General features: G+C 38.9%; 1 protein-coding gene across 1 annotated transcript; it reads left to right on the top strand.

The window, feature by feature from the left end:
- Nucleotides 1-7,935: 7,935 nt before the first annotated feature.
- Nucleotides 7,936-15,612, top strand: LOC141590342 (protein FAR1-RELATED SEQUENCE 5-like). The gene is made up of 7 exons (XM_074410938.1): nucleotides 7,936-8,133; nucleotides 8,217-8,382; nucleotides 11,295-11,308; nucleotides 12,851-12,986; nucleotides 13,301-14,801; nucleotides 14,954-15,245; nucleotides 15,349-15,612. The coding sequence occupies exons 1-7, from the start codon at nucleotides 7,936-7,938 to the stop codon at nucleotides 15,610-15,612; spliced, it is 2,571 nt and encodes an 856-aa protein (XP_074267039.1).
- Nucleotides 15,613-17,002: the final 1,390 nt, after the last annotated feature.

Here is a 17,002-nt window from a genome sequence, read left to right as displayed (position 1 = left end):
AGCAGTATTTACCCCACTGTGTAGTGAATGCAGTTTTGTGCATGTCTTCCTCAGCCATTTTGATCTGGTTGTACCCAGCATACCTATCCATGAATGATAGTAGTGCGTGCTCGGCGGTATTGTCCACCAGGATGTCAACATGTGGCAAAGGGAAGTCATCTTTTGGACTTGCTTTGTTCAGATCACTGAAGTTGACGCAAACCCGAATTCTTCCATCTTTCTTGGGTACAGGAACAATATTGGCCACCCAGTCAGAGTATCAAGACACTTTGATGAACCTAGCGTTGAACTGCTTATCCACCTCTTCCTTGATTTTCAGGGCCCATTCAAGGCGCATTCGGCACAATTTTTGCTTTACGGGTTTAGCTCCGGGTTTAATGGGTATCATGTGCTCTGCAATCTCCATGTTGATCCCAGGCATGTCTTTGTATGACCAGACGAATACGTCCTTATATTCGTGTAGGAGGTCAATGAACTGTTGTCTTTCCGAGGGGTCAAGGGTGGTCCCTATCCTAAGTTCTTGAGGTGTGTCGTCGGTTCCTACGTTAATAGGTTTGGTCTCCTCAATGATGGAGGTCCTAGTTTCTCGTTTGTCAAGTTCTTTGGCTAGGTGAGGTTGGTAGTCACTCAAGTCAAATTCCTCATATTCGTTCAGAATTGCATTGAAGTTAAAAGGAGACGTCATAAGCAAATTTAGCGTTCATTAAGTCGACTTGAGCGAAAAGTTCGGATATCACAGACATCTCATGGGTAGTCAAAGGCGACATAGCAAGGGAGGTGGCCACTGGAACAAGCTCTAGGTTGATACCTTCGATGGGAGTGGGGATGACCCTAGTTGACTCGGCCTCTGAAGCAGCCACAAGTTTGTGATAAACCAATGGAAAGGGGACCCTGACTGGGACATCAGGAGTGTTAGGTGCTAAGACAGACTCTGACTCTGACTCCGACTCAGACTCAGACTCTTCTTCACTTCCCTCTTTGAAAATAGGGCCTTCTCCAGTTGTAATCTTGAGAATGCGGCCTTGACGATCGGTCCATTTGAAAGTTTTCCTCCAGCCTTGTGTAGCTTTCTCTAGGTCAGTATCAGATATTAAGGTGGGGGGGGGGGGTCGAACTGGTTGTCTTTTAGTGCAATGTTGATGATGTCCTCATAGCCGAGGTGCTTGATGTTGTCCTCTCCGAAGAGGAGACTGACGGTTTGTCTGTCGAGGCATGGGGTCGACTCAGATTTGGTTGATGTAGCTTTGGTGTTGTCGGGGATAAAGTAGCAGTCTTGAAAGACTTCTACACCCGGGCATTTCACCTTGGCTACGGCATCATCGATCTGCTCAGGAAAGCCGTGGTAGAGCTCGGATTCTCCCTCGGGGACGAAATATCCATTGAGAGTCAAATGACAGAGGCGGAGGATGACTCTGTGCTTTTTGCGCTTCCGTATTAGGAGGTTCAATTCCTGGATGTCCTCATCGGTAGGATCATAGCCTATCCCGAAGGGGATGTTGGGGACCTTAGCCTGTTTCAAGGGAAGCAAGGTGCTCTTTAGCGGATTGAGGGGTAGACTCGGGAAATAACCCTGGCGCATCAGAATGCGGTTGACTGTGAGGTTGGGAAATGGGTCACAATCAAAAGGTGCTGATTCATCGGTTAGGGCATTCACAGCTTGGAATCCCCACATTTCACTGTCGTCCTCCTTAATGGCTTGGGAGGCCATTCCCTTTTTCATGACAGTCTTGATCGGAGAAGCGGGAATCGTGATCGTCTTCCTATTGAAAGGGACCCTGACTTTCTGATGAAGGGTTAAGGTAACGGCCTAGACGGCGTTAATCCATGGGCGTCCCAGAAGCATGTTGAAATAGGCGTCAATGTCGACCACTTGAAAGTTGGCTCGTCTTTCCAACGGTCCAGTTGTAATGGTCAACGTGATAAGCCCCGCAACCTTGCGACGAGTGCCGTCATAGGCGCATACTCCTTGATTGGTTGGGACCAAATCAGTTTCTTTGATACCCAATTTATGAGCCGTCTTGAGGGGAATGACATTAACCGCAGATCCGTCATCCACTAGAACCATAGGCCCATTTTTTTTGAGGCATTGTACGGTGATGTATAGGGCCAGGTTATGGTTGGCTCCGAATGGAGGGATATCTTCGTCAGAGAAGATGACTGGGTTGTTCAGGTCGGGGACATCCCTTGTCATGTGTGCCTCCACTTCTTCAGGAGATGAGGTAGAGGGAACTGTCAACTTTCCCAAGGCTTGTAATAAAGCTTGCCGATGTTCGAAGGATGTAGCAATCAGTTGCCAAATTAAAATCTCGGCCTTCGCTTTTTGCAGTTGCTTAAGGATTGAGTTTTCGGGAACCTTGGGTTGGGTGTCCACGTCCGGGACAACCTGGTCATTCGTTGTTGGAACGACTGTTGAATTGTTCGGGTTTTGATAGGGGCGTCCGGACCGGGTAAGTTGACCGATCTCTTCTGTTTGCTTGCCCTTTCCCGGAACCTTGTAGACATCTACCACGTCGTCTCTCCAGATACCATTTATTTCGGGATCTCGAGGGTACCATAGAGGGGTATTCCTCGATGGGTAGTTCTTGTGAGGGAAGTTTTTGTGGGGGTAATTTTTGTGAGGGTAATTTTTGTGAGGGAAGTTTTTGTGAGGTTGATTATTGTGGGGTGCGTGCCAGAATGGCCGCGGGTGCAATCCTTCTTGGTGAGGGTAGTTTTGGGCGTTTGGAGGACCCTCCTCAGGCGCGGTGTTGGTGTTGGTGGGTTAGGAATTCTGTGAATCCTTCCTTATCATTCTGAGCCAGGACCTCAAGAGTGCGGGTGTTAGCTTGGATTTCGACATTGTCGGCATACTGTTTAGCAAATTCAACAGCGACTTCGTCCCAGGTAGTAAGGTTCTTCGGGTCGAGCGAATAGTACCACTGGCGAGGGATCGGTTCCAGGGATGATGGAAAGATCCGAGTGAAGAGTTCCTATTTGATCCCCTTTATGGCCATGTAGTATTTAAAGGCCCGACTGTGATTGAGTGGGTCCTCCACTCCCTTGAATTTAGGTACATCAGTCAAGGTAAAGTTGTCGGGTAGTTGATCCCCAAAGGGTTCGAATCTTCGATTGTTCTCAAGGTGGATGTTGTTACCACGGGCTAGGAGTTGTTCTTCCAAAAGCTTGAGCCTTTTCGCAGTTTCAATCAATGGCGGAGTGTTGTGTTCTCCAGTTTCCTTGTTTTCCAGGGTGTCGATACGGGTCTCAACAGGGTCCAGGGCGACCTTCAGAGCAGTGAGCAGGCTGGCTAGCTGAGCGGTTGTAACATCTCTGTTGTCGTTGTTGTTGGATGAAGTTGAAGACGGGGCCATGGTTCTAAGGCAGAAAAACGGCTCACATTACATCTCAATCCGACACGGTTTAATGACTAAATGAAGAGAACACAAAGAACGGAGAAGATATCAGACTCAATAAGACAAGGGTGCCCGTGTGTGGTGCCTCGGTGCTGACTCGATATATAATATAACAGTGTTGACCGGACTTTGACTCGCGTCCAACGTAGTGGCGTGACGTTGTTGGACGAGTCTCTAGGTGAGACCACTCATAAGTAAAGACCCATAAGTACGCTTGCTTCGACTTGATAGACACGAGGCGGAATTGGAATGGTGGACTAAAGTTTTTGAAAATAGAGATTTTCAAAAAGATTCGCTTGTCTCTTTATGGACGGCTTCCGAAGAATAGGGATCTCCGAAAGTCGCTGAGTTGAAGAGTTGTCTTAAGTTTGTTTTTAAAAGACGGTTTGAGTTTGAGTTGTCTCTGAAAACAATGTACTATTTCCAAAGACGGTTCTTTTTAAATTCAAAATTGTATGTTTTGAAAATCGAGTTTTGAAATGTTTGAGAAGGTCTTGGGGACGGTGTATAGTCCAGGGGATTTGAAAATGTTTTGAAAAAGGGGTGTGTGGCTTTCTCGGGTTTTTAAAGAGCCATTGTTGGCGCAGGACGGGTTAAAATCCGTGTCTTGACGCGGCGATTATAACGTCGCAAAAAGGTGTTATTGAAATGGTTGTAGAAATCGAGTTTTGAAAATCGTCATTACGACGGCCTAGAAAGGCGTGTTGAAATGGTTGCAACGGTTGGCAAAAGACTTAGGTTTAAAATGGCCATTATAACGGCGCAAAAAGCTATTTTTGAAAGTTTGAAATGACACGTAAGGACTTACGATCAGATAACACAAAATCACTCGCAGTTTCATTATATTATGCATAATGCTGACACGGGTTTTGGCTTAAAAGGGTGGGTTACACACCAAGCAATCAAACCCCGATTTTCGAGAGGGATACCAATCCAACAAAAATGTGTAAGGAGGGTGCCCTAGCCTCCTCCTCGAAGGTGATGAAATCTCTTTGACGAAATAGAAATGTGTAACGTCAACGGCTTGCTTGACTCAATCGAATTCGAAATGCTGGGATGAGAAAATCCACGCCGACGAGACGAGCCAATTGGTCGAAAAGGGTTAGGTTGTGGGCCCGAACAAGGAACCCGACTATGACCGTAATATCAATTAATGCATTTCAACCAAGACCTCGTTCGAGTCTCACCATCTAGGGATCACAAAGACACAAATGTCCTAGTTATCCCCAGCGGAGTCGCCAATCTGTGGACATAGCCACCTACGCGCCAGGCCGATCTGTGGACGCATAGCGGTCTTTTGAAAGCCACGCTCGGCGGCGTAAAAATGCTTTCGACCGGATCATTTTAGATCGGTCGGTTTCGTCTCGGCAAGGGTCTCGAAACGATGCAAGAGATGTTCGGAGTCGCCACCAAGCATTTGTGGGATGTTTGGAACCTATTCGAATCCACTTTATACCTAGGTCAACCAAGGCAAAAAGCGGTGTTTGACATAGGTACTAAAGATAAGGAATCGTCCCTTTTAACATCCTATCTCTAAAATGACTCTCATACGCCCTGGATAAGGTCGTCCACTATCCAATGTTTCTGAGTAAGAGGTGAAGGTACGTATTGGGAAGCCCTTTAATCGGACACCTAATCCCACCCGCGGTAGAGGCCTCTACTGATCGATCTTGGTTGGTTAAATGCAAAAGTTGATAAAACGGGTAAATGCATGAATGCGCATCCACAATTTTGAACCTAATATGTGAGCTTTCTATGTCGGTTGTTTAATCCAAGTATCAAATATTTGATGTCAAGTTGGATTTAATGTTGATTTGCATGCAAGACCGAAATTAAACATCCATTTACCGAGTTAGGTTTAAGGTGCATAACAGGATCCATTTGTCTTAGTATGGCGTTTTGCAAATGTGATGTAAAATGGGCAGATTTGTCATCTGATCCATCCTGTATTCGGTTAACCGAAGTTGGGATCGTCCTAGACAAGTGCTGGAAGGAAACAGACCCTGCATCAGGCAGCCAATATAGGCGCGAGCCATCAGGCGATGCAAGCAGGCCTGTCCTGGTTTGAAAATGGAAAAATGAGTGGCCTTTTAAGGCGCGGGTCGACAAACGATAGACGGGCGTCTTCTGACCATTGAAAAAGTTCGTAATATGGATTGAAAAGAGGGTGTTTGAACCCGTCTTGATTTGAAAAGGCTGTTTAGGCCTCTTTTGTGTTGATGTGAAGAACGAGACTTAAATAATCAACATTATTTTGACAATATCCATTGCCGGGTTCGGTTTTGCAAGCTTGACATGAATAGTTTTGAAAATAATTATGAACTAATTGTTTTATGTTCATTTGTTTGTAATTAGTCAATGTTTATCATCGAACTCGGGTTAAAATCCGACATGGTATGATTTTGTATTTATGACTAATACAATTGTTTTGAAAATGTAAATAAATGAAAAAGGTTTTAAAATGCCTTTTAAAATGTAAAGAAATGAAATAAAAGGTTTTCAAATACCTTTTAACATGTAATTAACTAAATATTATCACCGAAACACGGATTAAACCGTCTTGGTATTAGGAACCAAGGGTGAAAAATGTTTTATGCTTAAATGTTTGTCATGAAATGATTTGAAATATTTGAAATGGTAAAAACCGATTACAAATATGAAATGAAAATAAAAGGGAAGAAGATACCAAACACGGGTGGATTAAGGCCTGAGAGGGGCTTTAGGCGCGAGCCATGCTACTATACAAGCAGCCCCTGCCTCGGCCAAAAATCCGTTTTTGGCTCATTTATCCCATATTTGGACCATGTTATGCATGTTTTAGCATGTTATAGTCATGAAACAAATGAAAAACATGATAGAAGAGGATTTTTACACCCTCATACTTACATGCTAAGCTTGAGACGAGAAATCGAGGAAAGTGTATCAACTCGTTTGGCCGGAAAACTCAGTTTGAAAACCGTTTTAGTAATGTAAAAGAGTGTTTTAGGTTTAGTGATGGTGTAGTTGGTCGAGATGGTCGGTCAAGTGATTTAATGCACGATCACGGCACCAAACAATGTGTAAGGCTTGTGTTTTCGATCGGTAGGTCGGAAACACGTGTCGGTTTGTGACTTGAGAAGTCGAATCTAAAATTATAAGGGAGAAATTGCATGGTTGTGTGTGTTTTGAGCGACGTGGCCACATGGGCTGCTCGAAGAGGCACGAGCCATTTCGCGGGTCTTTGAGGTGTCTTGTCACTATCACGCAAGTGTAATCATGATTTGTTCTATCCTATGTTTTGGATGAACTTGATTTGTACTTGACCATTAAGGATTCCGGGAATCCTTAACATGGAAGTCTTTGAAAAGTTTTTTTTAATGTTTGACTCAGTTTGACTCGTTGTTGGAGTCAGGATTTGAATTTTTAAGTCGGTTTTTAGTTTGGTGTCGGTTCTGACTCTAATTAGTGTCTTTGGACCCCATCGTCATGCATTAAACACTCTAGGTACCTTAGAAAAGAATTAAAATGTTTTATTTTGAAATCGTTTTAAGTTTTCCGACGTATAGTTGTACAAAACTATCGATCAAACGCTGCGATTCCTAAGCATGTTGTAGTCCGATAATCGTCGGGTGTTTGTTGCAGACTCGATAGAAACTGGGTATCTACACATTAAGATTATACTAAGTGACAAGCGCAAGTTTAGCTCGTTTTTATTTAAAGTGATTAATATGCAAAATGCTTGTGTTAGCTCATCTTTTAGAAAAGAAGGATGCCTCCAAGTAAATACACACCCACAACCATGTCACAAGAGGAGTTCGAAAGACTGATACAAATGAATGAAGCACTAACTGAAGTGCTAAAAACTCAAAGAAAGCGCCAGTAGTGGACGCAGCGAAGATGAGCTCACTAATAGCTCGTTATATGCCTACCAAGTATGATCGGTTAGGTGAGCCATCACTATTTGGAGATTGGTGCCAGCAATTTGACAACCTATTTGTGTTGTTAAATTGCCCAGCTGAGCTGCAAGTGGACCAGACAACCTATTATCTGAAAGGAAATATGGGGTTATGGTGGAGCCAGAATAACTTGGCTATTAGAGATAACTACAAGGAGATTGGTGAGGCCTACATCCCTTGGTTAAACTTCAAAACGATGATGAGGAACACATTCATACCTGAACATATTCGTAGCAGAATGAGGCCGGAATTTGACACATTCAAAATGGCTGAGAAGATGACAGTTGAGGAGTATCATAATCGCTTTACGGAACTATCTGAGTACGTGAGTGATCTGAACATGAGGCCTAAGATTTTGGCTGTGAGATTTGAGAGAGGGCTGTCGACGGAGATTAAGAAGAGGCTCGTAGCTGGAAAGCCAACTAAATTAGGAGAAGTATATTAGAGAGAAAGTCATTTTGAGAGGATATCTGATATGCCAAAGAAAGAGAAAAACGATAAGGGAGAAAAGAGGAAAGTTGAAGCTGTAAGTGAGAGTGGTGCAACCAGTAAGAAACCACATTATAATCAGTTTAAGTCTTATTCGACTGGAGGAGTTGGTCACTCAAATGGGTATAACAATCGGGGTGTCAGCTAGAGTCAAGGTGGCGGCGGTGGAAACCAAGTTCTGCGGACAAAGAAATTGTAGCAGTGCTACAACTGTCAGAAAATGGGACACCGAGCTTTTGAATGTAGGAGTACGCCGAGAAATGGAGGTGGGGGTAAAGTTAAGGGTAGATACCAGAAACCAGCTCCGAGTTATGCAAGTAACAAATTCTCAGGCTAGTACAACAACCATTGGGGTTACAATAACTATAACACCAACCAGAACCGTTACAACGATAATCAGAGTTACGATGGTAGATCATACCAGAAGTCAAACAACGCTGGAAATAAGGCTAGCAACAATAAGCAAACCGCTTCAGCTAGCATTGTTAAGAATAATGCTAAATCAAGTGGGAAGCTGTTTATGATGGGGAAAGAAGCTGCAAAGAATGATGCATATGTTGTCATGGGTACATTTCTAGTTACCTCTATACCATATTTAGTTTTACTTGACTCGGGAGCGACCCGTTCCTTCATATCTAGTCAACATCCTAGGACCCTCAAACTAACTGATGATTAAGGATGATGTTACAATACCATCACGGGAGTCAGTTAAGTGTCATAAAATGTATAAAGATGTTTCAATTTTAGTTGGGGAGGTTATCTTTTCTGCGAACCTTATAGATCTTCCTTTGCGGGGATTTGAGATAATACTTGGGATGGATTGGTTGAGTAGATATAGAGCCCACATCGATTGTTATCAAAAGAATGTGTCTGTGAAAGGACCTAAGAGAGTCGGAGTATCTTATAAGGGTTTCTTAGTTAAGAAAAAAATGAAGCTCTGATAGGTCCATTTTATATATACTTTTCACCCCATATTTAGCTCGGTTTTATGTTTAATTTCAACTCTTAGGAGCGATTATTTGAGCTAATTTTGCGTTTGGTATAATTTCTCAAGCTTTATGTCTAATGTAGGAATTGGAGCGGTTTTTCCTTCCATTTCTTACACTATGGAGGTTCCCGAGTGAGGCGGAGCCAAGCTACGAGTAATAAGGCCTATGATTGCATGCCAAGTGCATTTACATGTTCCAAGCCATAAGGAGCGCATTTCGAGCTAAAAGAATAACTTGTGACGAAGTTTTATGCTATCATAATTAAAGACGGAATTGTGCCCATTTATTATTCTAATATACCCCTTATATTCTATGGTTATAGGACCCTTTGTGTGTGTCTAATGTACAAGGTAGACTATCAAAGGTTACTGTTAGGAAGCTTGCACAAATGTGTCAAATATGGAAATATGATCACTTATTTTAGGGGTATTTTGAAACGAGAATATGTAGAGTTGTAGAACTCCTACGAGAGTCAAATTGGAGGTGAAAGCTTATTGTCTTAGCTTTCCAACGCATGGTTACAAACTTGATTCCGATGAGTAACGAATAAATGGCAGCTGTTTGAAAATAATTGCGCAAAGCTAAACTTGCTGAGTAATGTTACGCGTTAATACTCTTTTTTTCCTAATTCCGCACTTTCCTAGAGTATTCCTAATATTATAATATTATATCCTATTATTATTATTATTATTATTATTATTATTATTATTATTATTATTATTATTATTATTATTATTATTATTATTATTATTATTATTATTATTATTATTATTATTATATTTTTTTTTTTTTTTTTTTTATTATTATAATATTATATCCTATTTTTTTTTATTATTATTATTATTTATCTATTCCACCTAACTTCGATATTTTATTCTTATTATATTATTATATCTTACAATCAGAAACTTCCTAAAAACTTCCCTTGTCACTATATATACCCCATTCACCCATCAGTTTATATTCTATAGCTCACAATTACAAATCATAAAATATAGAGACAGAGGGAGAGGGAGACTAGATAGATAAGGAACCTTGTTTATCCTTATTACCTTAAGATTTAATTCCGTAAGTATTCTAAACCTTGCTTTAAACAATTGTTTACATTTGTAAGTTGACCATTGACCACCCACTGTTGACCACCACTGTCCTTGACCACCTGGAGCTGTCGTTGACTGCCTTGACAAGGGGTTTGACCGGGCGATTTGGGCGTTATTTTAGAGGATTTTGGGGTAGATTATTGTCTTTATCGTTATTGTATTGATAGATTAGTAATTGTAATTATTATTTATGCCTTAAGCTGTCGGTTTCGTTGAATAATTCTATTAGTTGGTTGGATCGCTTTTAATTGGAGTACTTGCTTGCGAGGTAGGGGTATATCCTATTCAACTTTATTATGTGTTATTGTGGATGGCATATTGAGACGAATTGTTTACATATAAATATAGTTTCAATTGTTGGAAGGGGAGAAATTATATCGTGCTTTATTATTATTGTTATTATTGCGGATGTGGAATTGTGACGAGATGTGATTAATTACTATCGTTGATTGTTCTTAGGAATGTGGAATTGTGATGAGAAATGTTGTTGTCATAAGTATGTTGTTAAGGTAGTTGTACTCTAAGATGAACCATAATATGTACGTTATTGAGGGAGGGGTACTATTGCAGAGGAAAGACGATACGTTGTTAAGGGAGAGGTACCATGGTGATATGAGCACATTGTTAAGGGAGGGGTGTCATTTCATAAGATGGAGCACGTTGATAAGAGAGTGGTGCCATGTGTTTGAGATTGAATTATCCATTGTTAATTATTGTTCTTAATATTTATCCCTACTCAACCGTTTGGTTGACAATGCATTATGTAAACACCTGTGATGAACCAATAATTGGGGAGCAGAGACAGGTACTTAAGATTTGCTGACTTGGGAGTATTGGGACGTGAGCCAGACCTGGATTGTGGCTGTTGTCTAGATCACTTTAGTTTAACTTTATAGTGTTTATGTAAATTTATTTATTTCTGCTGCGTAGTAAATTGTATTATTATAGTTTAATTTAATTAGTTTGGCAATCGTAATAAGACCTTTAATGGTTATTTTATATAAAGTACTTTGGATTGTTATCTTTGTTATTCACTGCCTCGGGAAACCGTGATGGTAACAGTCATATTTACTTGGGAGGCCTAGCTAGAGGCTCCTGAATAAGTAGGGGTATTACAATGTAGTATCAGAGCCAAGTTCCTCAGGCCTAAACCAATGAACAATAATGAATTTAGGATGCGTCTAAATAAAATGAAATCCGGTTAGAAACTGTTAGGAGCGCCTCTTAGGTCGTTTAGGAAAGCTCGCCTAATTCGTACCTCGGCTCTTTCTCAGTTTTGAACCATACACCTTGGGAAAGGATAATGAGAGATGGGTAAATTAAAAGAATGTTGATTAAATATGGGTCTATGGATGCTTTAAGTTAGGAATTTTTCTAACCTTATTGCAGGATGCGGAGTTGAGGTAAGTATAATGTGTGACCTTGAAAAAGTGGATTAGGGCCGTGTGATATATGGTTGTGGTGTGAATTTTTCATAGTTTGATTAGTGTATGAATCATCATCTTAAGGATGTTTTGTTTTGAATTGAAGTTATATATTGATAGAAACATGTTATTATAATTCATTGGTTGCCATGGATGTTTATAATGTGTGAAAGTAGATAATAATTCATGTCTAGTGATATGCAGATTTTGTGACCCTGAAACCATGTTTAGGTATTTCTAGTTAGGAATGGAGATATCAATTTATTGATGTGAACGAGAGAATGAGTATTTCTTTATTTCAAAGAGTAATCTTGTACCTAAGGTTTGGAAAATCGCATAAGGTAAAAGATGGTGTTGCGATACCTTTCGAGAAGACAGTGAGTTGTGATGAAGTGAGTATATGAATAACTATCTTATTGTGAGGGGGTTATTAGATGACAGTGATGTCAATAATAAATTATGAGTCAAATATATATATATATATATATATATATATATAATTAGGATCACATGAGTCCTACCTAATTATTTGAGTCCATGAGTCCATCTACAATATCATACATGAGTCATAACAATAATGATTTATATCAAGCTATAAGTAAGGTTATTTTCGTCATTTCCTAAACTTGTTATATAAACCCTATTATCAGCTCAAACCTCAACATTTGAATTCATTCACTTTCTCTCTCTTCTCTCTCTCTTCCGCGATCACCCTGTTCATTCTTACGCCGTCAATTTTCGCGCGTTGTCGTCTTCTTCGCTCTCGTTGTCATCTTCACCTGTTTTCATCATCATTCGTCATCGATATTCATCGATTTTCCTCATCATTCGTCTCAGTGGCTCATCCTCATTGACTTTTTCATCATCCGTCATCTTCATCTCTTTTTTCCTCAATTTTAACATATTCAATGTCAGGTATTTCATCGTTTTGCTTCTTTTATTTTATGTTTTAATTTTTTCATTCTGTTTTCCTGTTTATTGCATGATGTTTTGTTGTTATTGTATCTTCGACTGAATTCGTTTCGTGATTACTGGTTTTTTGTTATAATTGATGTTATAATTCATCAACATCAATCACGGATTCATCAATTCGTGCTAATTTATGTATTAAAATAATGTACTGATTACCTACTTTCTTCAACATGTAGTTTTTGCTATTTGATGTGTTAAAATTTATTCATTGTTTTCTTCATCTTCTAGTTCTGTGCTAGTTGACGTATAAAAATGATGTACTGATTGTCTGTTTTCTTTATCATCAAGTTTATTTTGCATTCACTGTTTGTGTTTACATCAAGTTTTGATCGTTATTTAACAGTTTCCTTTGCATCACTTTTTATTCTGTAGAGTATCATAATCAATTCTGAATAGTATCACATTTTATAGATTTTGTTTGCCTGATTACTGCTCATTAGAATCAAATTTCCTTTTAGAATATCACATTGAGTCCTTTACAGTATCATAGGCTGCAGTACATGACTGGTAATTACTTTCTGTACATTAGTATCACATGTTATGCTTCAGAATATCACATTGAGTCCTTTACAAGATCATAGGGCAGACATGACGGTAATTACTTTCTGTACATTTGTATCACATGTTATACTTCAGAATATCACATTGAGTCTTTTACAGTATCATAGGCTACAGTACATGACTGGTAATTACTTTTTGTACATTAGTATCACATGTTATGCTTCAGAATATCACATTGAATCCTTTACAATATCATAGGCTGCAGTACATGACTGGTAATTACTTTCTGTGCATTTGTATCACATGTTATGCTTCAGAATATCACATGTATTCCTTCACAAAGATCACAGTCGCAATACGGTTGCGTATTTATTTTATATTCATCAGTATCACATGTTACGTTACACAATATCACATGCATTCCTTCACAGTATCATAGTTTTGTTATAATCTACTTATCTTTGTTATAATTTGTTTATTCAACCTCTCTTGCTGTAGAAAATACTTTTGTTGTTCCTGTGGTACCTGTTCCTACTCCACAATGCATAGACGTTGATGAGGTGTATGCTGGGAATCGTCTTTCTTTGATGGTGACCCCTGGAGGTTCTGAGGAGTGGGTCAGAAATATTGCAACTGAATTTACACATACAATAGGACAAACTTTTGCTACGTTAGATGAGGGTATACAGTTTTATGAGACTTATGCAATAGCATGTGGTTTTGAACCAAGGAAATCTTCAACGAAAAGGTTTCGTATTAGTGGAGATATTAGGACAAAATTGATTGTGTGTCACCGGGAAGGATTTAGGGATTCTAAGCCGACAATATTACCCATTACTGGTGAGGAGGAGGAGCCAATGGTCAAGGCCTATAATCCGAAGAAGACTAAGGTTACTAGGATTGGTTGTAAAGCTAGGATTTTCTTTAAATTTGTTATTAAAGAAATTGACCAAGTTCAAGTGCCACTCTTTGTTGTTGATCAGTTTCATGCTGCCCATAACCACCGTTTTTCTCCACTCAAGTATAGAGAATTTCAGAAAAAATGTAGAAACCTTGCTTTTGAACATAAACAAACCATCGTTTATAATTGCAAGGTCAATATTGGCCCAACCTCTACTTTCAGGTCCGTCAAGGAATATGTTGACGGCTATGAAAATATTGGAGCTTCTTTGACTGACTTTAAGAATTTTGGAAGGGAAATCAAGTGTTTTATAGGTCTTAAGGATGCACAAATGTTTGTAGACCAGTTGGAAACCCTTCATGAAACCCAGGAAGGTTTTTATTATGCCTATGATATTGATCAGAATAAGTGTTTGTTTCGTGTATTTTGGGCTGATGCAGCAGCACGTCGTAATTACGCTCTAAACGGTGAGGCGGTGACTTTTGACCCAACCTATTCAACTAATAAGTACAACATGATCTTTGCTCCCTTTACTGGTGTTGATCATCACAAGAAGTCCGTCACTTTTGGCGCTTCGCTTATGTCTAGGGAGAATGACCAGAATTTTAAATGGATTTTCACAAAATTCTTAGATTGTATGGGTGGAAAGGAACCCCATTTCTTTTTTACTGATCAATGTCCTGCTATGAAAATTGCAGTCCCTGCTACTTTTACGACTGCTGCCCACCGCTATTGCATGTGGCATATTATGAAGAAATTACCTGAAAAGTTAGGCACGACAGTGACCAAAGAGACTGACTTTGTCACTCGTCTGAATTCTGTTGTTTGGGATTCAGACTTAGAGCCTTGTGACTTCGAAGAGATGTGGTGTTCGTTGATCAGTGAGTTTCAATTGGAAGATAATGCATGGTTGCAATATCTGTTTTCCAAGCGGCAACGTTGGATTCCAGCGTATTATCGTGATATTCCTCTTGGTTGTCTTTTAAGAACAACGCAACGCTCTGAGAGCGAAAACAGCTTCTTTAAGCGCTTTGAGAATCCTCATGGCACACTTGTTGAGTTTTGGATGCGCTTTCAAAGTGCTATGGATCAGCAACGGTACACCCAAAAATCTCTTGACAGAGATAGTGATCACTCCCTACCTCAAACCAAAACCCTTCTTAGCCTTGAGGTTCATGCATCGACTGTTTATACGCACGCTCTCTTTTATGAATTCCAAAGAAGTGCGTTGATTCTCTAAACTCATGTAGTGCTGGTGATTCTTCAAGGGAGGGCAGTACAAGGTTCCTAGATGTTGAAGATTCTATCTTCCATAAGACTTACACTGTCGCATTTAATCCTTCAACGTTTGATGCAACATGTTCATGCAAGCTGTTTGAGAGGAAGGGATACATATGTAAACACATCATCTGGATTTTATCAGGTAAATGGATCAAGAAGATACCTGATAAGTATCTTCTCAGTAGGTGGACAAAGAACACTAAAAAAATGCCCTTGTATAATGTTCACGGTCAATTGTTGGATGATTTTAATTCGTCGGATGTCACTAAGCTTGATTTTTTATCTGGTCCGAATTCTACTCAACTTTAACACTGCTCAAATCTCTGCTGAAAATCACATAAATGAACTGACTTCATTACTGAAGACATTTAGACAAAATTTCAAGTCTGGTGCTGAAAAATTGACTAAACAGCAAGAGTTGGAGATGCTCCTTGGGGTTAAGTCTTCATCTGAGGTCCTTATACTACCTCATGTTCAATCAAAAAACAAGGGTAGTGGCAAGAGGTTGATGTCCAAGAAAGATCAGTCCGTTGCAAAGGCACAAAAGCCGAAAAGATTTTGCAATAATTGTAAACAAATGGCACATCATGATAAGCGGAATTGCCCTAATCCAGCTGTTGATACATGACATCATTCGTTTGATCATGAATCCGATGTAAGTAATTTGTCTTACAACTTTTATTATTTCACTTTTACGTGTGCTATATCACAGTTCCTGAAGTGTGGCCTTAATAAACAATATCACAGTCCATGCTAAAAAATATCACAGTCCATGGTAAATAATATCAGTACCCTTGTGAACCACTATCAGAATATATACTTGATTGTAGACAATATCATCCCAATACTAAAAAATATCACTTATTTAAAAGGTGTCTACTTTGAAACAATATCACAATCATTTAAAAACAATATCACTTGTCACTGGCAACATTTATCAATTTTAAATCCCTATCTATTTTCAGAATCAATTAAACAATATCAACACGTGTATGCAATAATATCATACTATGTACCCAAACAATATCAAAGAAAAAAGGATTTTTATATCCCTAGCCACTGTTGTTCATTCCTGAGGATTAATATCACAACAACTAAAACATAATATCATACAACCTTTGAAACAATATCACAGTTTACCAGAAGTTGATAAAAAAAAAGTTATATTTTGTCAAACTTATTACTGACGTTATGTCACTATTTTTTTCTGTTTGTTTTGCAGATTTCTTCACTTGTTGATAGTGATTAAGGGCTTCTGTATGCTGAGGAAGTCTATTTTACATCATCAACTTTTCACAATCGACTTTTTATTGCTTACACTATTCAATTATTTTTCTTGTATGTCATTCCAAATGGCATCAATTTTTGTATTCTCTCCATTTTTTGGGTATCAATGTTATAAAAACCGCATAATTACTAATGTTGTTTTGTTGCCATTATTAAATACTATCCCACCTCATTTGAAGGAATATCACACTTGATTCAAAAAAATATCATCATAATAGTTAAACAATATCACAACATTACACTTGCTTGTATACGTATTTTATTATATTGTATTATACTTTAAAATACTACTAAGGAATATCACATTTCAAGTGAAACAATATCACCATTATTCATAAATATTACCACTACAATTGGATGTTTTTAGGAAACAATATTACAAAAATATGAAAAAAATATCACAGTACATACTAGACAATACCAACCAGTGAGTGCAATAATATCACAATTTGTACCATAGAAATATCAAAGTTAAAAGGATTTTTAATTCCATATCCGTTGTTTGTTATTTCTTAGAAGCAATAAAACAATATCAACCATTGTACTTAATAATATCACAATGTGTACAAAAAAACTTATCCAACTAAAAAGGAATTTTTAAATCCCTACACTACAAGAAAAACTAAAACAGGCAACCGAAATTTGGCGACTGATAATCGTAGTCGCCAATTTGGCGACTGATATACAAATTAACGACTGAATTCAGTCGCTAATTTGGCGACTAGCTTTTT

The sequence above is a fragment of the Silene latifolia genome, chromosome 7 (assembly GCF_048544455.1).
Source record: "Silene latifolia isolate original U9 population chromosome 7, ASM4854445v1, whole genome shotgun sequence".
In the NCBI taxonomy this organism is placed as follows: Eukaryota; Viridiplantae; Streptophyta; class Magnoliopsida; order Caryophyllales; family Caryophyllaceae; genus Silene; species Silene latifolia.
The sequence above is the reverse complement of the archived record's forward strand: the minus strand, read 5'-3'. Positions and strand labels throughout refer to the sequence as shown.